Source organism: Martes martes, assembly GCF_963455335.1.
Source record: "Martes martes genome assembly, chromosome: 8".
NCBI lineage: Eukaryota > Metazoa > Chordata > Mammalia > Carnivora > Mustelidae > Martes > Martes martes.
The window spans coordinates 78451358-78473929 of record NC_137895.1 but is presented as its reverse complement, the minus strand read 5'-3'; the positions used below and the strand labels follow the sequence as shown (position 1 = coordinate 78473929).

The window sequence follows — 22572 nt, the reverse complement described above, 5'->3', positions numbered from 1 at the left end:
AAAAAAATAAAATTAAATTTTAAAAAAGATTTTATTTATTTATTTAACAAAGAGAGAGAGATCACAAGTAGGGCAGAGAGGCAGGCAGAGAGAGGGGAAAGTAGGCTCCCTGCTGAGCAGAGAGCCTGATGGCTCGATCCCAGGACCCAGAGATCATGACCTGCGCCGAAGGCAGAGGCCTAACCCACTGAGCCACCCAGGCACCCTGAACATTTTCTATAAAATGGAGATATATATACCTAATTATACTAGAGGATTTCTGTATGAATAAGAGAAAAAAAATACTTAATATAGTAACTAGAATCAGGTAGTTATACAATAAATATTGGGTCTCTGACTATACACACCCCTCCCAAAATAAAAGCACAGTCTATCAAATATGCCCCATGTGAATATTCATTCCAACCCTGTTACGTCAAAATGAGCAATGACTGAAGTTAAATACTATTTTAGCATACCCTGTGGAGAAAATAATATGAGAAAACTGTTCATTTTTCTGGTAGCTACTTTCAAGTTGTGGTTACTTAAGATTCAAGTTTTGGGTTTTTTTTATTATTTTATTTTATTTTCCTGTATCTCTACAGTGGACCCATGAACAACACAGGTTTGAACTCTGTAGGTCCACTTATATGTGGATTTTTTACTGTTCATTACTATAAATGCATTTCTCTTACAACTTTTAAGATTTTAAGATTTTATTTTATTTACAACTTTTAAGATTTTCTCTTACAACTTTTAAGATTTTATTTTATTTATTTATTTGAGAGAGAGAGGGAAAAGGGAGAGCATAAGCAGGGAAAGCAGCAAAGGGAGAGGGAGCAGGCTCCCCACTGGCAGGGAGCTGGATGTGGGCCTCAATCCCAGAACCCTGGGAACATTACCTGAGCTGAAGGCAGATGCTTAACCTACTTAACCACCCAAGTGCCCCTCTCTTGATTTTTGTAACATTTTCTGTTTCCTAGCTAACTTTACTATAAGAATATAGTGTATAATATATATAGCATACAAAATATGTTAATTGATATAATCACTCAGGATTCCAGTTGACAGCAGGCTATAAGTAGTTAAGGGGAGTAAAAATTTATGTATGAATTTTTGACTGCACGGGAGGTCAGTACTCCCAACCCCTATGTTGTTCAAGGGTAAACGGTACTTTTTTCTTTTTATTACTATTTTATTTTTTTGGTCATTTTTGTACTTTAAGTTCAATTAACATATAATGTACTATTAGCTTCAGATGTAGAGGTCAGTAACTCAACAGTCTTATATAATACCCAGTGCTCATTACATCACAAGGCCTCCTTAATATCCAACCACTGGTTATCCCATCCCCCCACCCTCCTTCCCTCCAGAAACCCTCAGTTTGCGTCCTATGATTAAGAGTTTGTGTTTTTCCCCCTCTCTGATTTCATATTGTTTTATTTTTTCCTCTCTTCCCCTATGATCCTCTGCCTTGTTTATTAAATTCCACATATCAATGAGATCATATAATTGTCTTTCTCTGATTGACTTATTTCGCTTATCATAATACCTTCTAGTTCCATCCAAGACATTACAAATGGCAAGATTTCAATTTTTTGATTTCTGAGTAGTATTTCATCTTATACACACACACACACACACACACACACACACACACACACGTACATACACATACCACATCTTCTTTATCCATTTAATCTGTAGATGGACTTCCGGGCTCTTTCCATAGTTTGGCTGTTGTGGAAATTGCTGCTGTAAACATTGGGGTGCATGTGTCCCTTTGGATTGATACATTTGTATCACTGGGTTACATACCTAGTAATATGACTGCTGCATCATAGGGTAGCTTTGTTTTCAACTTTTTGAGGAACCTCCATACTGTTTTCCAAGAGGGTTCCCCTTTCTCCATAGCCTCACCAACACCTATAGTTTCCTATCTTGTTAATTTTAGCCACCCTGGGGTTCCTGGGTGGCTCAGGGGGTTAAGCCTCTGCCTTCAGCTCATGATCTCAGGGTCCTGGGATCGAGCCCCACATCAGGCTCTCTCCCCCTCCCTTTCTGCCTGCCTCTCTGCCTACTTGTGATCTGTCAAATAAATAAAATATTTTTTTAAAAAATTTTAGCCATCCTTACCGGTGTGAGGTGAGATTCTTAGGTATCTTAGGCATCTTACTCATTGTGGTTTTGATTTGCATTTTCCTGATGATGAGTGATGTTGAGCAGTTTTTCATGTGACTGTTGGCTGTTTGTATGTCTTCTTTGGAGAAATGTCTGTTTGTGTATTCTGCCAATCTCCTGATTGAATTATTTGTTCTTTGGGTGTTGAGTTTGATAAGTTCTTTATAGATTTTGGATACTAGCCCTTTAACTGATAAGACATTGGCAAAGATCATTCTGCATTCTGCCGGCTGTCTTTTGGTTTTGTCAACTGTTTCCTTTGCTGTACAAAAGCTTTTTATCTTGATGAAGTCACAATAGTTCATTTTTGCCTTTCTTTCCCTTGCCTTTGGAGATATATCTACCAAGAAGTTGCTGCAGCTGACGTCACAGAGATTGCTGCCTGTGTTCTCCTCTAGGATTTGGATGGATTCCTGTATCACATTTAGGTCTTTCGTCCATTTTGAGTCTATTTTGTGTATGGTATAAGAAAATAGTCCAGTTTCATTTTTCATGCAAGTGGCTGTCCAATTTTCCTAACACCATTTGTTGAAAAGACTATGTTTTTTCTCCATTGGCTATTCTTCCCTGCTTTGTCAAAGATTAGTTAACCATAGAAATGAAGGTCCATTTCTGGGCTATTTTGTTCCATCGATCTATGTGTCTGTTTTTATGCCAGTACCATACTGTCTTGATGATTACGGCTGTGTAATACAGCTTGACGTCTTGAATTGTGATGCCACCAGCTTTGGTTTTTTCAATATTTTCGGGCTAATTGGGGTTTTTTCTAGTTCCATACAAATTTTAGGATTATTTGTTCCAGTTCTGTGAAAAAAGCTGATGGTATTTTGATAGGGATTGTATTGCATGTGTAAGTTGCTCTATGTAGCAAAAACATTTTAACAGTATTTGTTCTTCAAATCCATAAGCATGGAAGATTTTTCCATTTCTTTGTGTCTTCCTCAATTTCTTTGATGAGTATTCCATAATTTTCTGAGTACAGATCCTTTGCCTCTGTGGTTAGGTTTATTCTTAGGTACCTTACAGTTTTTGGTACAATTGTAAATGGGATTGACTCCTTAATTTCTCTTTCTTCTGTCTCATTGTTATTGTATAGAAATGCAACTGATTTCTTTGCTTTGATTTTATAGCTTGCCACTTTGCTGAATTCCTAAATGAGTTCTAGCAATTTTTTGATGGAGTCTTTTGGGTTTTCCATACAGAGTATCATGTAACCTGCAAAGAGTGGGAGTTTGACTTCTTCTTTGCTGATTCAGATGTCTTTTATTTCTGTTTGTGTCTGATTGCTGAGGCTAAGACTTCTAGTACTATGCTGAGTAGCAGTGATAATAGTGGACATCCCTGCCATGTTTCTGACCTTAGGGGAAAAGCTCTCAGTTTTTCCCCATTGAGAATGATACTCCCTGTGGACTTTTCGTATATGGCTTTTATGATATTGAGTTGTGTTCTCTCTATCCCTACCTTGTGAAGAGTTTTAATCAAGAAAGGAAGCTGGGGCACCTGGGTGGCTCAGTGGGTTAAGCCGCTGCCTTCAGCTCAGGTCATGATCTCAGGGTCCTGGGATCGAGTCCCGCATCAGGTTCTCTGCTCAGCGGGGAGCCTAATTCACTCTCTCTCTCTCTCTCTGCCTGCCTCTCTGCCTACTTGTGATCTTTGCCTGTCAAATAAATAAATAAATAACATCTTAAAAAAAAAAAAAAGAAAGGAAGCTGTACTTTGTCAAATGCTTTTTCTGCATATACTGAAAGGATCATATGGTTCTTGTCCTTTCTTTTATTTATGCAATGTATCACACTGATTGATATGCAGATGTTGAACCACCCTTGTAGCCCAGGGGGAAAAACCCCACATGGTGTAGTGAATAATCCTTTTAATATACTGTTGGATCCTACTGGCTAGTGTCTTGGTGAGAACTTTTACATCCATGCTCATCAGGGATATTGGTCTGTAATTCTTTTGGGTGGGGTCTTGGTCTGGTTTTGGGACCAAGGTAATGCTGGCCTGCCTCATGGAAGGAGTGTGAAAGTTTGCCTTCCATTTCTATTTTTTGAAATTGCTTCAGAAGAATAGGTATTAATTCTTTTTTAAATGACTGGTAGAATTCTCCTGGGAAGCCATCTGGCCCTGGACTCTTGTTTGTTGGGAGATTTCTGTTTACTGATTCAATTTCCTTACTGGTTATGGGTCTCTTCAGGTTTTGTCTTCTATTTCTTTCTGTTTCTGTTTTGATGGCTTATATATCTCCAAGAATGCACCCATTTCTTCCAGATTGCCTAATTTGCTGATATAAACTTGCTCACAGTATGCTTTTAAAATAGTGTTTCCTTGGTGTCGCTTGTGATCTCTCCTCCTTCATTCATATTTATTTGGGTCCTTTCTCTTTTCTTTTTGATATGGCTGGCCAGGGGTTCATCAATCTTATCAATTCTTTCAAAGAACCAGCTCCTAATTTCATTGATCTGTTCTACTATTCTTTTTGTTTCTATTTCATTGATTTCTGCTCTGAAGTTTACTATTTCTCTTCTCCTGCTGGGTTTAGGCTTTATTTGCTGTTCTTTCTCCGGTTCCTTTAAGAGTAAGATTAGGTTGTATATTTGAGCCCTATATTGTTTCTTGAGAAAGGCTTGTATTGGTATATGCTTCCCTCTTAGGACTGCCTTTGCTGCATTCCAAAGGTTTTGAATAATTGTGTTTTCATTTTCATTTATTTCCATGAATTTAAGTCCTTAATTTCCTGGTGGACCCACTCATTCTTTAGTAGGATGTTCTTTAGTCTCCATGTATTTGACTTCTTTCCAAATTTCCTCTTGTGGTTGAGTTCAAGTTTCAAAGCACTGTGGTCCAAAAATATGCAGGGAATGATCCCAAGATTTTGGTACTAGTTGAGACCTGGTTTGTGACCCAAGATGTGATCTATGGAGAATGTTCCATGTGCACTCAAGAAGAATGTGTATTCTGCTGCTTTGGGATGGAATGTTCTGAATATATTTGTGAAGTCCATCTGGTCCAGTGTGCCATTCAAAGTCTTTGTTTCCTTGTTGATCTTCTGCTTAGATGATCTGTCTATTGCTGTGAGTGGGATTTTTAAGTCCCATACTATTATTGTATTATTGTTGATGTGTTTCTTTAATTTTGTTATTAACTGTTTTATATAAATGGTTACTCCCATGTTAGGAGCATAAATACTTACAACTGTTAGATCTTGTTGGATAGACCCTTTAATTATGATACAGTCTCCTTCCTCATCTCTTATTATAGTCTTTGGTTTAAAATCTAATTTGTCTGACATAAGGATTGCAACCCTAGCTTTCTTTTCGTGTCCATTAGCATAAGTGGTTTTCCACCCCCTCACATTCAATCTGGAGGTATATTTGGGTCTAAAATGAGTCTTCTACAGAAAGTATTATCGATGGGTCTTGCTTTTTTATCTAATCTCCATACTCTGTGTCTTTTGATAGGGGCATTAACCCACTTACACTCAGTAACTATTGAAAGGTTTGAATTTAGTACCATTGTATTACCATTAAAGTCACTGTTTCTGTAAACTGTCTCTATTCCTTTCTGGTCTCTGTTACTTTTGAGCTCTCTTTTCGCTTAAAGGATCTCTTAATATTTCCTGCAGGGCTGGTTTGGTGATTAGAAATTCTTTTAGTTTCTGTTTTTCCTGAAGCTTTTTATTTCTCCTTCTGTTCTGAATGACGTCCGAGCTGGATAAAGCACTCTTGGGTGGATATTTTTCTCATTTAGCACCCTGAATATATCATGCCAGTATTTTCTGGCCTGCCAAGTCTCTGTGGATATGTCTTCTGCCAGAGTAATGTTTCCACCCTTGTAGGTTACAGATGTCTTGCCCCGATCTGCTTCCAGGATTATCTCTTGGACTCATAGCTATGCAAGTTTCACTACTATATGTTGATGTGTTAATCTACTTTTATTGATTTTTGAGGCGAGTCCTCTGTGCCTCCTGGACTTGAATGCCTGTTTCCTTCCCCAGATTAGGGAACTTCTCCACTACAATATGTACCAATATACCTCTGCCCCTGTCTCTCTCTTTCCTCCTCTTCTGGGATCCCAATTATTCTAATATTATTTTGCTTTATGGTACCACTTATCTCTCAAATTCTTCCCTCATGATCCAGTAGTTGTTTATCTCAGTTATTTTTCTCAGCTTCCTTATTCTCCATCATTTTGTCTTCTATATCACTAATTCTCTCTTCTGTCTCATTTATCCTAGCAGTTAGAGCCTCCACTTTTTATTGCATCTCATTAATAAGCTTTTTTAGTGCAACCTGATTAGATTTTAGGTCTTTTATTTCTCTAGAAAGGGAGTCTCTAGTGTTCTCTATGCTCTACTCAAGCCCAGCTAGTATCTTTTTATAGTTATTATTCTGAACTCTAGTTCTGACATCTTACTTATATTTATATCCACACTGTTTAGGTCACTAGAATTTCAGTACTGCCTCTTGTTCTCTTTTTTGAGGTGAGTTTTTGGTCTTATCATTCTTGCCAGAGAAGAATAGATGAACAAGAGAACAAAATACTAAAATGGCAACAACAGCCCCAGAGAAATATACTAAACAAATCAGAAGAGACCCAAAACTGGGGGGGAAAAAAAGAGAGAGAGAGATAATCAGATAGGTGAACAGAACAGAGCAATATACTGGATCCTGTGTGTATTTTTGCTTGCTTCTTAGAAAACTAGATCCCTTGGGGGTCCTGGGTGGCTCAGTTGGTTAAGCCGCTGCCTTTGGCTCAGGTCGCAATCCCTGGGTCCTGGAATCAAGCCCTGAGCAGGGAGCTTGCTTCCCCTTCTCTGTGCTCTCTCTCTCTCTCTCAAATAAATAAATACTTAAGAAAGAAAGAAAAAGACAGACTAGATCTCAAAATTGTAACAGAAGAAAAACTTACCTACATACAAAAGTAAAATTAAATACAATGAAAGAATAGAATGTAACTGTACAAATTAAAATTAAAAGACAAAAAACAAAAAAAGAAAAAAGGAGGAATATAAACAGATAGGTGAACAGAACAGAGAAGAAAGTACAACAAATATGTTGTTAAAAAAAAGTGCAAAAACACAAATATGTTGTAAAAAAAAAGTGTAAAAAAGGGTGCAAATATGCACTAAACCAAAATTGTAAAGAAAAACATATATAATACATTGAAAGGATAGAATTTTATTGTAAAGATGAAAATTTTAGAAGATTTTAGCAAAAAAAAAGAAAAAAGAGAGAAAGGAGAGAATATGATCAGACAAGTGAGAAGAACAGAGCAATACACTAGGTTCTGCATGTATTTTCGTCTGTTAGAAGAAACTGCATTCCAAAACCGTAAAGAAAAAAAACTTATGTATATACAAAAATAAAATTAAAGAAAATGATAGAATGTAACTGTAAAAATGAAAATTAAAAAAGATTATTTTTTTAAAAGTTGATAAAATAGGAAATTGACTGAAAAAGGAAAGAGGAAAAAAATATATAAATTAAAAGACTAAGGAACCATGTGGAAAAAAAACATTAATTCTATATACTATTTTCCCCTAGTGCTGGAGTTTTGCAGTTTTGCAAGTTCAGTAAATTTGGTCTTAGTGGCATGTTCCTGCTGATCTTCTGGGGTGGGGCCTTTTGCCCTGATTCTCAGGTGTCTTTGCCCGGAGTGGAACTGCACCACTCTTGCCAGGGGGCAGACTAAGTAAGCAGCTCTGGATTGCCCAACCTGGCTTTTGTTCCCTGAACGCTTTATGTGTAGCTTTAGAGGATGAGAATGAAAATGGCAGCCCCCCAATTTCCAGCCCCGGGGCCAAAAGCTTGGGGCCCCACTCCTCAGTGAGCCTTCAGGGAAAAGCAATCAATCACTCCTGTCTCCCTGGACTCTGTGCTCACCCAGACTGTGACCTAGCAGGCACGCAACCCCATTTCTCAGGCACGCAACACAGTTTTAAGTTCCAAACCCTGAAGACTCCTGCAGTGTGCGCCTGAGCCACTCCTCTCAGGGGAGGAAGGAGTTTCTCGCCGGTTCTGCCACTTGCTGGGCCCCTGTTCAGAGAGCAGTCACCTGACTGTGCCACAGTTCACAGTTTATGGCAACTCCAACCTGAAAGCCCACTCCTGGGTTGGCAGATTGTAGCTAGCTTCCTCACTCCGATGCCTGGGGGCTCTGCCACACTCAGTTACCCTCTGTCTTATTATGACCCCGGGGATCCTGAAACCACAATGTTCCACCTAGGACCTTGAACTGCTTCACTACCTGAGTGTTTTTCAGGCAGGGACATCTCTCACTGGAGCAGACTTCTAAAAGTTCTGATTTTGACGTCCACTGCTCTATCACTTTCCAATGCCAGCTTATGGAACTTCCTCCCTGCCGTGGTTTATCTTCCCAAACATCACCTCGGAGTCACTTCTCTGCACCTCCTACCTTGCAGAAAGTGGTCACTTTTCTATTCATAGAGTTGTAGCTATTCTTTTCTTAGATCTCTGGTTGACCTTGCAGGAGTTCAGAATGATTTGATAGCTATGTAGCTGAATTCCTGGGACCTGACAAAACTAAGGTCTCCTACTCTTCCACCATCTTGGACTCCTCCCGCAGTTTTGTTTTCTTTAAAGATTTATTCATTTGAGAAAGAAAGAGAGAGAGAACAAGAGCATGAGTTGGGGAGGGGCAAGGAGAGAATCTTCAACCAGACTCCCTGCTGAGCACAGAGCCCTATTCGGAGCTCAATCCCTCGACCTATGAGATCATGACCTAAGCCAAAACCAAGAGTCAGATGCTTTACTGACTGAGCCACCCAGGCACCCCATGATTTAACTTTTTAAATGAAGCAAGTTACCCTCATTTGGTTTGACAGTAAAGAATAACATTATCTGTACCTCACGGTGCATCTCCTTTACTTTGCGATTCCTCTTTAAATTGATTTTAAAGATATAACAAACCTTTGATGAAGGAACTGCTGAAGAACTTGAGGGTGAAGTGTCTCTTGATGTTTTCAAAGACTGAACAGGTCTCTCTTTACCTATACAAGAAAATATAAAATGCAATTTTCTAGCTCATTTGTTTTCAGTTTAGAGGGATTCTGCAATTAAATAAATGAGGAGGATGTCATACACTTATTTTAGTACTGAAGTCTTCATCATTAAATTAAATCCTTTAGTATCTAAATCTACCTATGTCTCTCAGAGGCAAGGTACCATAAAAAATTCCAAATAACCTAGAACCAATGGGCATCGTATGTGCCAATCTAGGCCACATTAATGACAGTTACCAAACACAGAACCACTGAGACCTCAAGAACGGGAAAAGACTAAAATCATAAATGCTGCATCCTCCTTCCTAAAAGCTAACTTTTGATTGATCACAATAAATTTTCAAAAGTAGTTATTATATAAATACCACACAGAAAACTAGCTAATTAAACGATAGCTCAAAGCAAGGGGCATGTAGGAAATCTAGCAGATATTCCTGAAATATTTAGTCTAAAAAATAAAAATAAAAACTAGAAAACTATAATTAGAGTGTTAACCTAATGCCTGGTATGAGTAAGTACCCAAATATTTGTTAAATGGTTAAAAGTAAGTCTGTGTGAGATAGTCATTAACCCTTATCTTTAGTCACTACAGACACTAATGCAGTGCTATATGCATACCACTGTTACAGAAACTTAAGCCAAAGATTAGATTTAAATATTACTTTAGTCAGTTCAACACAGAAAATTGTTTTAGTTAAATATAATCATAAAAATAACTGTGAGTTGTTACTGATAGAAAAACATTTCATTAAATTATCTGTATGTGTCAAATATAAATCCTCTACTCTTAATTCCTTTAAAAAAATGACTAAATTACAGAGAAAAAGGAGAAGGTGGCACCAAGTTTGGATTGACATAGAAGCTGGTCAACACTAGCCAGTGGGTTATGGCCAAGAAAGCAGTCAAGGGCAAAAGCAGACATAAAACAACCTTGAAACTGAAGCAAAGCCAGCTTCTGTCAAAAAGCCTCTGAAGCTCTTCCTGCTGTGGTCAAGATTGTTAGCAGGAGCCTAGAGCCTCAAGGCTTCTGACCACACAGGGCAATAGTGATTATCAGCTCTATCAAATGGCCTGCAGACCTGGAAAGCCTTTCTACAGATGCTCCCCTCACCTCTTCAGGAAGATCAGGCAACGCATGAAGGTACTTTTCATTATCACCAAGTGGGAGAGCACCACTGGCACACAGTAAGGGGAGGCTAGGGATGTTACTCAAACCCCCTATAAATGCACATGACAGCTTCCCAAAACAAAGAATTATCTAACCTCAATCATCAATAGTGCCAAGGTTGCTCTGGGCACAGTACTCTACCTCTGAAACTCCAACAGTCTCATAAAAAGACATAACCTTCAAGTCTTTGAACTTGCAGCATTAAGAAGCTTTCACAGTAAGTAAGTTTAAAAGTTCTTGGTAGACCTTAAAAATCAAAAGTAAGATACCAAGCAATACTACATCCCCAAATGACTAAAAACAGTAGTTGTTAACATATGGCAAATTCCACATCACATTGTGACAGTGTCAGTCTATTCCACTCCAACAAAAGCTCCTAGAAGTGCAAGTATCATAGCTTATTTCTGGATATCCAGAGCCAACCCTGCTCAAATCCTTTAAGAAAAGAGTAAGTACTCAAAAATTAGGTGAAAAGATAAATTATTTTTCTACCTTTAGGATACAGGGACCTCCCCCCATTCTATTCAGATAAGCAATTCCTTAAAAAAGAAAAAGTGAGGAGCTCAACCAATCAGCACATTGAACTATGCTAATTAAAGGCATAATTACAGGCTCAATTCTCACACATAGCAGCTAGACACAGAATAAGCAGCTGTTAATCTCTTACTTAGCAAAATCTTACACAAACACATCAGCACTACAGGTATGTCAAGTATAGTGCACCAAATGTAGTTTTAGAATCTTTCCCGATTTTAGCTGCATAAGGGCTAAATCAAGCAAATTTCTCAGTGTGCAGAAGCAAAGGAATACTGAAGGGTAGAGCAGGTAGTATATCATATATTCACATATATTCATATATACCTGTTGCATGAAGGGCAGGGACAGGCAAGAAGCAAAGGATAAAGAAAAAGGACGCTACAGATGGCAGCAGAAAGAGCACAGAAAAGGTAAAAAGAAATCGCCTGATCCTACTGTTGTCCAGGCCTGTCAATGATTTGTTTGTTCTACAAATCTCAATCTCCTTTGAGGTGGCTATTCCTGACCAGACAAGCAACTCACAATCCTAATACCTATATCCTAATACTCACAATACCTAATACTATTAAACTCTGGTTCCAACTAAAGACTAATGGAGCAGGTATACACTTTTCCCATTTCTGTAACCTCTATCAATTCAAGTCCCCCACCCCTTCACAATCCCAAATCAAAATCTAGCTCAAAACTCACCTCTTTCTGGATTTCCTTCATTCTGCCGTTTGTAGGAGGCACCAGCACGGATGGACTCTAGGGAAAGGTGGGCAAGAAGGAATTAACACCATCACCTCTGTGCCCAGGAGTGACAAGAGAAGAACCCAGAAGTAGGAGTGATAAGAACATGCACTTCTGAGCATTTGCTGGTGACCCTAAACTCTTTCCTACCCTGCCTTCAAATTGGGATGCCTGAGCAACCACCACTCAAGAGTAATAACAGAACAGGAGAAAATTTCTGTTTCTAAGATTAGAAGCTAATTGGGTCCAACAACAACAAAGTGTTAAGATTAGGCTAACCATAGACAACAGGAGCAGAGAGGAATGAGAAAAGGATCATATAAGACACCAAAAGTTGAAGGTAAGGATCAGGTCTTACTCATCACTTTAAGCACCTATTCTAATCTTCATGAAGTCAGCAAAGGATTGGTTCAAGAATCACACACGCACACGTGCGTGCACACACACACACAGACACACACGCAAAATCAAGAAAGAAAGATGAATCATCACTAGAAATCAAAAGGAATACTGGTAAAATTTTCATGGTATATCATATCTGTTCCCTCAGCTTACAGTAGCTATCTGCAAGGAGTCATTCTGACTTGCTCTCAAAAGTAACCCATTACTAAATCTTGCTTTGTTTAAAAAATCTTGCTACTTCTTATACAAACTCTCTCATATGTGGATTTTCTTTATAAACAAATCCACAACTACTGTCCTGCTAGAATCCCTAATTGTCCCATATTTACAATCTTGTAAAGATTTTGTTAGCTTCCTTACCTGCAAACTCTTAGTGACACATGTGTACTTAACTCTTTAAGTAGCTTAAATATACTAAAAGATATCTTTCCAATAAGACGAACACTCCTTAACGCTTCAAATTTTCCTATATAGATCCCAAATCGCCAATTCTACTTTTTCCCCCCTGAGGATTGTTTTGGCACTATTAGCAACCACCCTGCATGAAAAAAATATATTTCCAGAAATACGCAAATATTACCATCCTAGTTCTGTAACAATGTTGTTAAAGATGTAATAACCTTCTCCCCTGGGTCACTGATCTCTCTGTTATCAAGACATTTTTGTTTCTCCTGAGCAGCTGATCTGTTTTTATCTATTATTGAACACTTCTCCTCTTTATTTTAGCCAAATCCTTATTCATCTCAGCAACAGTTCAGAGCCTTCACATTGGCATTTATTCTTTTATTTTCACATTTCTTTTACAAAAAAAATTCCCTACCCATTTACTTACTCCTGTTTTATCACATGTTTATTTTGTAACTTGTCTCCCATTCTTTGTAGATCAAGAAATGAGAACACTGGTATTTCCCAAGAGTGTCTGGAATCAGGATGGCTCATATTAGTTGATGAGAGTGACTTGTCTGCATCTCTTCCAAACTCCAAGTCACTCCACATCAGTAACCTGAGATCAGTCATTACGACAGTATTCACTCCATGGCAAATGCCACAAATCACGTGTTGTTCTCCTAAAGAGTTAGTTTACCAGCGCACCATTGGTGCTGTTTATTGATTTCAATACCAAATTTCAGAGATATTGCAGGAATTACTACACTTAACTACAGATTCCTACCCATAAAAAACAGGGCTGGGCTATTTAATAATATCTTAATGGACCAATAAAACCACCCAGCTGAACCCAGCTCAAATTACAGATTCCTAAATAAGTGCTTATATTAACCCTCTAAGTTTTAGGGGTTTTTATTTTTTAACACACAGGAGATAATGGAAACAACCCCACCATACTTAAACTCTTCGTCTTAGAGTTTCCAATGATCTGTTTATATTAAAATGAATTAAAACTATCCTCCATTATAGCATTTTAATGATTTAAAAACAAGTTTTTCTTGGGGCACATGCTGGCTTAGTTAGCAGAGCATACAACTCTTGATCTTGGGGTCATGAGTTCAAGGCCCACAATGGGCATAGATTATTTTTTTTAAATAAATAAAAATGTTTTCTTAACATTCTGCCATTTGGTTTTCATGCCTTTGTACTTCTTTGTTTGTCCTCCTCCATGTTCCTAACTATACCTTTCTCTTTCCTCTTTGTTGGTTATTGTTTCCTAAATGTGAGTGTTTTACTCCTAACCTTATTTTTATCCTCACTTGCGATTCTTACATGGCTCCAACGAACATTATGAATACAAATGTCTCTTAAATCCACTTCTTTCACTCATACCTTTATACTTTTAACTAGTAGGGTCCTACTCCTTAGCTATTGAGACATTACTTCAAATTCACCCCATACGTGTTCTTACCAAGCAGACAGTAACTCCCTGCTTGACAGCAGGGCCAAAGGGCTCAACACCGTTGCTGTAACACGTTAAAAAAAATGAACTTCATAATAGGCTGAAAGAGAGAAACCAGGAAAGGAAAGTTCTGACAGTGGCAGTACTAAAACTGAAATCCAAGTCAACATACTAGGGAGTACAAGAATAAATGGGGAAGAAGAAGATGAAAAGGAACATTGGTTCCACAGATCAGGTAAAAAGTTCTTCCCATGGAGGTGATATCAAAGCTGGAGAAGCAGTTTAATATTCAACAACATTTGGAAGTATTTTAAGAATTTAACAGTATTTAGTGACTCTTTGAATAGAATTGCTGATATCAATATCAACAATACTTGATGTCTCTCTGAATAGAGTAAAATTTCGGAAATATACCTTCGTCCTGAAAATATGGTTTTCCTGAGGAAGTAATGATGAAAAGAACTAGACTAATCCAAGCCTATCAAGTGTTATAATGGTTGATAACCCATTTAAGAACAAAGAACAGTACCAGAAGAAAATATTAAAATCATCATCAGAGATGAGTGAGTTAGGGACAATTCTTGGTACAGTGCCTAACATACAGGGACAAAACAGACACCTCTGAATAAAAGCCTATCAGTAAACAAACTTCACAGCACAGGTAAGACATCCACGTCTCCTCTGATAGATGAAGCTTTGGAAGAGCAATTAAGATATGAACAAATGAGGATGTGGTGGCTACAGAGATGCTAAAGAAAGAATTTATTTTTTCTGGATCATGGATAAAAATATGCAAATTTGGGGCTCTTGGTTAGGAAGAACATGATTTCCCAGAGACCTATTGGTTAAGAAGGTATGAAAGCAAAGATGGAAAGGACACACAATAAATGCTCTTGTGGTACGGACACCAAAAAACCAACAAGAAAAAAAAATAACAGATAAAGGGTACAGAAAGCTTGTGCCACGTCGTCTTCTCCAAAACAATCATCTTTAGGAGGTTAGCAATATAACAAGCTGAAGTAAGGGTGTATTAACCATGAATATTTGGAAGTGAACTTCTAAACAGAACTCTCCTTTTAATACATCAGGGTAAAACCACATGGGCTTGCTTTTAAATATGTAAGTAAACATTATACTGACTACATATTCTGCATGTGTGTACTGACAGATCATACTAACTCCCTAAACAGGGCTGCTATAAATGCCTACACATATGGAAACATCATTAACTGATTACATATTTAGAATTTCAATCATTCTGATTCCAGAAAAGCCGTAACTGTATTCCTCGGTTCACCCATGAAACTCACAGCCAAAGCTCTCTTGTAAGTAAACAACAGATAGTGAAATAAAAACAAAATATTGTAAAATAGAATTCAACAGCACATTAAACTAGATCAATTACAGTCCAAGATCTAGGAAAATACTAAATTATAGTTCAGGATCTCTTCACATGATACAGCTCATCCCAATAATCCTGTTTCACCTACATCCTTCCACCAACTTCTACTCATCCTTCAGATACCACGTAACATATCTATTCCTATAGAATGTCTGGTTTGTCTCCCTAACCAGACCTCAGACTCAGAAGGCAAAGACTGGATCTGTCTTGCTTGGCAAACCATTTATGTGAAATATATCTTCGATGATTAAAACACCTTGTTCAGTACACAAATACAGTGACTTTCAAACCAAGAAATGCTATGATATTCAGTCACCAAGAGAATGGGCTTTTCATCCCTTCCTACTGCCTAAAATATCCATGCTCTGACTTCTATTATCATTGCCATTCTAAACCAGCACCAAAGAAGCCTTCTTTTCAAAGGCAGAATTAAACCATTAAATGTATTGGGATTTCAGCTATCATCCAAAGAAAGTCATGTGGACTTCCAAATATATTCACGAAGGACTTAAGATCTCTTTTCCCATTACACCCGAAGTTCAATAATGGAGTCTATCTTCCAAATATGCTCTTCTCAAAATGTGTTTTTAATTCTTGTACATTTTCAGTTATTTTAGTAGATATGCCTTAAGAAGGACTAAACATTAACGAAAAATAATCCTTTAACATTACCATAAATATAAATAGACTTATATAGAATGAAATAAATATATCTAATAATGGCTACTGATATCAAGAAAATAAAGGGATGCTGGGCCCAAAGTAAGAACTATAGAAAAATAAAACAAATTTAACAAATTTAACCAGCCAACTAAAACAATAAACTTGCAAATCTTCTGTAGTAATGACATTTTTAAAATTCTACAAAATGTTACACAGCCTAATTAATGTATAAGCATAGTGATAAATCTGACATTAATCCATAGGCAAAGGTTTAAAAGGAATTAACAAAGAGATAGTTTCTATGTATTTAAATAATCATCCCTAGGAGCCACAATGGATTTACAAAACATGCAAGGCAATCTTTATGTCACTGTTTTAATAAGGAAATGCTTTCTAACTTCAGAGTATCAAGAAAGTACCTGACAAAGTCTTCCATGAAATCCTCAAGAGAAAAGGAAGAGAAGACAGGGGATCACAACTGGTTGAAAACAACACGGATAAATGGCTGAGGTCCACAGACAGAGGTCTCTAGAGGTTTCTATATTTGGCTGTATGCTACTCAAGATAATTATTAATGACTAATACAAAACACAAAGCATATTTCCTTTGCCAATGAAACAAAGCTATTTTTATCTGCTCCAAGTATACAAGATCACTCAATGAGATTTTAAGACCTCTATAGAAGAGAATAGTAAGCCAAAGTTAATTAGATAAAATTTGGCATTGTTAGATTTCTTTTAATGTATAAACTACACTCAAGCAATTGCTTGAGTAAAGGCTGAAAAAAGTACCAGCTGAAGGGCATTTTGTTTAATAAAAACACATATGAAAATGGCTTCGGTTCAACTGTCTACAGTCTCAGTAAGGGCCAGTGATACAATGTGGCTGATAAAATAAAAGTTCACTTCTGGCATCACAACTTAAAAGGAACAGAAAGAAAATTAGGGAAGCAAAGTACTGAAAACATGTCAAATAAAAGGAATAGCTGAAGGAACTAAATATATTTAAACCAAGGGGGGAAAAACCAAGAGAATTATGACGGTACTCTTCAAATACATAAAAGGTGAAACATTTTTATGGCTCTAAGATAAATAACTAGTCTTACAGAAATGTTACAGGAAAAGATTTTAATTGTTTTATAAAAAATGAACTATACAAAGATGGAAGGACTGGACTGTGATAATAGTAAATTTATCACAGGAAGTATTTTTAACAAAGAACCTCAGGGTATGGGAGACTGAACTTAGTGATTTCTGGTGTCACTATTAGTGCTATTATCCTAAACAAAAGAGTAAGATAGGAAAACAATGAGATTCAATTGAGAAAGAGGAGGAATGGAAAATAAATATCTGAGAGACAGTTGACAAATGGGGAGATTTTTAGTTAGATTAATAGGAATAAAAATAAACTTCAAGTAGAAATATACAAGGTATACACACAACAATTTTAACTAGAACAGTATCCTAATAAACAAAGGGAAAGGCAATGAGGTTAGCTAGGACTTACGTGTAAACATGGACAACAAAAAAGGAACCAAAAATAATAATACAGTGATTACTACAATGACAACTATGAACAGGTTAGTCCAATTAAGCTGTAGGCAGAAAATTCTTATAAAGCACAGAATGAAAATAACATTTTGATTTAGGAGATAATAGGTCTAAAGCAGTACAAGGTTCACAGGATTAACTCAAAAGGCTAAGTAGAAGAAATTTAATAAAATACACATGTAGACATGTATGTGGATGTAAGCACAAAATGGGAAGTAAGTAGAGATAAAAAGTAGTAAAAATCATTTTGTGGCTAAAAATTAATCACATAAGAGATATTATTAAATGCACAGAAGAATTATGAAGAATTAGCCCTTCAGTGGTTACCATGGCCAAACTACTAGTTATTATTAAATTAAAATTATGCTGAAAAAGTGTGAACAAAAAGCAAAAAATTAAACATCAAACTTAGCAAAATGAAGGCATAAGGAGAGTAAGGAAATTATTTTTACCTGTTATTTATAGAAACATTTAAAATCTGACAAAATTTCAATATACACTTTAAAAACTAAATTAACACACTGTTACTAATTAACCCAATTTAAATGACTGGTAATTTAAGGACCCTGTTTCTCAGTTCTTTTTTGAAGAAAAGTAAGGTGCCATCATTATCTGTGACATTTAGATTAAAAACACAAGAACTGGTATCACAAATATGTAACATAACAATTCCTTTTTTCAATTATTGTTTAAAATAAGACCTCCATTAAGTTTTTACAAGATGATTTTTTGTAACTATTCTGAAAACTATTTACACAAAATGAGTACAGAAAAACATTTAAATAGCTCAGCCCAAATAGTTAAGTAATCAACCCACGTAACTTGTAAAGAGTGTTTTCCTGGAACAAACTCTTTTTCTTGATTAAAGAACTTCGCTTTCAAAGCTCAAGGACTTAAAAAAACAAAAACAAAAACAAAACAACAACAACAACAAAAAATATATATATAGACACACACACACACACACCATAAAGGTGTTACCAAAGTTGTATACTCTATTTCACTCAATGCACCATATTTTAGTCTCCCAGCTTTCTCCATTATCTTTTTATCACTCTAGACAGTAGAGGTATTGGGCCTTAAAGGGGAAAGAGGAAAGTCTGCTAGAGACCCTAATACAGGAGCAGCACATATGGCTCCTCTACATTCCATCTCAAGATTTTAAAGTTCTGACCACTAACTACCAGGCGAAAGCAGAGAGAAAATGCCTCCCTAAAAATCTGTTTCAGAGGAGAAACAGAAAGAATATGACAAATTCACTAACAACTATCTAAAGTAACACATTCACTATAAGCTGTCAAGCAAGAATCTTAAGCTGCCATTTTACTCATGTTTTGTTCAAAAGCCTTTATAATCAGTTTCCAAAGATAATCCTCCTCCTAATCAAATCAGGAGATTTGGATTAAGTCATATACCATATACATCCAAAAAAAAAAGGTATCTTCTTAGAAGGTGTCTAGCTAATATTTATGTCTGTGCATGTGAAGTGCATTATTTTATTAGAACTCAGATGTTATTTATCCTCTTGAAAGGGCAGAGGGAGGAAGAGGAAGTAAAACAACAGAGAAAATACCAAACTATAGACCCTGAACTCCACAGTAAAGCTTTCAGTTACCTGGAACTATATGCTTATTTTAAGCAATTAGGCATATATAAAAGATTATGTTTGTTTTAAATCTACTTCAAGTGACATTCTTACCTCCTGTATTGACCATTCATACCCATGTATCCAAAAGTATGTTTTTTGGAAGCCCCACTCTACCTAGCTCTGAAAACAGCAAAAAATTGATAAATGTCCGTTAAATACTGGAATCCAGCAACAGCTAAAATGGAGACAATCTAATGACTTGAAGTGATCTTCCATTACTCCCAACATGCAGGAAGCAAATGCTATTAAACTAAAACTCTGATTATTTGGAAAAACAGTTAATAGGAAGGAAGTTAAAAAGCAAAGAAAAAGAAATATCCTTGACTTTTCTGGTATCTGTATCTTGGCTTATGTAATTTGCTCTACCTAGAAGATACTTGTAGAAATCTGAAAATAAAAGAAGAGCCCCACGCCTGGGTGGCTCAGTGGGTTAAGCCACTGCCTTCGGCTCAGATCATGATCTCCGGGTGTTGGGATCAAGCCCCATATCGGGCTCTCTGCTTAGCAAGGAGCCTGCTTCCCCCCCTCTCTCTCTACCTGCCTCTCCGCCTACTTATGATCTCTCTGTCAAATAAATAAATAAAATATTAAAAAAAAAGGAAGGGCCCCAATGAGCCCCAATGTTGATTTCCTCCATGACGTGTTCTTCTATCAGTGAGAATCTCTCTCACCTGGACCTGCTCGTGCCATGTTAACTTATTTATGACGATTCTTCTATCAAAGTTAAGAAGACATGAGGAAATGTTTGTGAATGAGCTCAACTGCAGGTAGTGGAGTCCAGAAAACTAAAACAGATTATCTAGAAAGTTAAGTTGCTTCATTTATTTATTCCAACACATACAAAGCAACCCAGCCAGAATGACATGCTATAATTGCATAGAATGCCATGCATGTCTAGGTACCCCAAATTAAACAACAACAACAAATTGGAGGTTGGAAAAAAATGAATCTAAAGTAGGTTTTTAGCTCTAAAATCTGCAAAGCTTATATACCTTATATTTAGGGGAAATCACTGATACTTTTCATGAAAAATATACTACCAAATATAGATAGATGGATGGATAAACAGATATCTTCTAGTGACGGAAGATGAAAGAGGATGGACTAGCATAGGAACTAGCAAAAAATACAAGAGTGTATAACTTTCCAACATGATTATAAACACACCTCTTCTGTGCTGAGAGAAGTAAAATGTCAATGTGGACTGCAACTTGAAATGGTTCCCCAAAAAATGTGTGTGCGGTATTCATTTTATTATTTTTGTCACTTTTCTGTAGGTTTCAAATATTTCAAAATAAAACGTTAGAAAAATATATCTTACAATACCTATAAGACAATCTGAATCAGTACATTCTCATTAGTGGAAGTTGCAAGAGAAGTCTTAAAAATACATACTTCTATGTTGAGATTGATGGAGAGAGTACGTTTTGCTTCTTTCTGGAGAGTAGCTTCTACTACTGACACTGGATCCAGACCTGCTGTGTGGAGAATCCTTTCGACCTACAGGTGATTCTCTGAAAAAAGGAGTGTCTCTTTTATGAGGAGACCGGTCTCTTGTGTAATGGGAAGAATAGAAACTCTTTCTTCTAAAGCCATCTCTCATGTCCCTTTGAAGGAAAAAAAAAAAAAAGAATTAAATCTTGTAACTTATATACACAATACAAATGGCAAAAGCTCTGATTATAAGCTCTTTATATTATAATCTTGGTTCACACACACCCCCTGTTTTTTTTTTTAACTATCACTGAATTTTTTTTTTTTTTTTTTTTTGTAGAGCAAGAGTGAGAGTACACTAGCAGCGGGAGAAGCAAAGGGAGAGGGAGAGAATCTGAAGCAGACTACGCTGAGTGCAGAGCCCAATGTGGGGCTTGATCTCACAACATGAGATCATGACCTGAGGTGAAACCAAGAGTCAGACGCTTAACTGAGTGGGCTACCCAGGCACCCTGTTACCTAACTTCTAATGTCAGACTACAAAATAAAACTTTATCAGTGATATATGTTTAGAATGCATACATTTTTTTCAGTTTGGGGGTAGAACCAGGTGGTTAAGAGCAAAAGTTACTTTATTTTAAGCAAACACAGAAATGTTATGATATGAAAAATATTCACACAGTCTCCACTTCTGTTTGCTGTTAACAATATTCTACATAGCTACCATACTCTCAGACATCTAGAAAATACCAAAGATTTCCCAAGTGAGATATTTCATGGAGTCTTATCCACTTCTAAGCATAGTATATACTGTTGGTTAATAGGAAGTTAACTCCTTTGATTTTGCTTCCCATGTTCCAATTTGGCAGTGTGTACATTTTTTTTTGTTGTCACAACTTGAGAGGAGGGGTTGCTGTTGGTGGGTAGGGACCACGGATGCCACTAAAACCCTACAATCCCTAGGACAAGTCTGATACAAGTATACAACAAAAAACTATCTAACCCAAAATGTTAGTAATGCCAAGACTAAGAAACCCTGGTATATACCTATTACATCCTTGTTCTCTTGAGTTTGCATTGTTAGTGTACAAATTGTTGCTTATCTCTAACCACCAGCTTTTAATAAATCACCTCTACTTTTACAAATTAAATTTCCTTATTAAGCAATATCATCAACTCAATGTAGAAAGAAAATCCAGAGTAAAACTTTATAAAGCAAAACCAACTTTAAAATATCAAAGCAAACCAAAGTTATCAAATGAAACTATCAAGACCTGAACTCCATTTAAAGGAACACTTGGTATCAAACAGGTTTTAATTGAAGATTTAGCGAGTTCATTTCCACATTAAAATTAAGGAACATTGCATTTTAAAAAGTAGAGTAATAAGAGAATGGCATGAAATTTCAAATGCTCAGAAAATTTCAGCATATTGATCAGCAGTCCCTAATATAAAAGTAGCCTTTAGCAGATTAATACCCAAAATATATTGTCCATACAGATACAATTATAATTCTCTGGACCAAATTAGAAAACAGCTAAAACTCATTTATGATAAATGAACTCAGACAAAATACTAATGCCAAAATAAAGTATTTGAGAAATTCTAACGCAGTCAAGCTCAATGAGCAAAACCACAGAAGCCATATCAACATCACTGACAGCCAAGTGGCTACATATGTGTCACATGAGTCTTAGGAACTGTACCAGGGGTTGAGGACCCAATGATAACCAAATACATGCAGTCACTCCCCCATCATGGACCTCTCAGGCTAGAAGAGGCGGATTTTAAACAAATTAACATAAAACATGTGAATGCAGTCAAGAGTGTACACAAGGAGACTAACTAGGAGCTTACTCATGCAGACAAGAGATAGTGGTAGCTTAGATAAGGACAGAGAAGGGGAGCACTTGAACATGCACAAGAGTACATCTTTGTAGACTCAATAGGAAATGGAGAATGTCTGACTAATGAGTATAAGAGACAGGGATGCCAAGATAATTCCA

General features: G+C 36.7%; 1 protein-coding gene across 2 annotated transcripts in view; it reads right to left on the bottom strand.

Annotated features, from left to right (window-relative positions):
- The window catches only part of PPHLN1 (periphilin 1), a 160075-nt gene that overhangs the window by 84627 nt on the left and 52876 nt on the right, over positions 1-22572 (bottom strand). The window contains exons 5-7 of one of the 2 annotated variants that reach the window (XM_080810719.1): positions 20528-20739; positions 11577-11633; positions 9090-9169 (exon numbers count right to left, since the gene is read on the bottom strand). In XM_080810719.1, the coding sequence (XP_080666845.1) occupies positions 9090-9169; positions 11577-11633; positions 20528-20739 (349 nt within the window). The remainder of the gene's footprint in view (positions 1-9089; positions 9170-11576; positions 11634-20527; positions 20740-22572) is intronic. The other variant, XM_080810720.1, reaches the window with a different exon arrangement.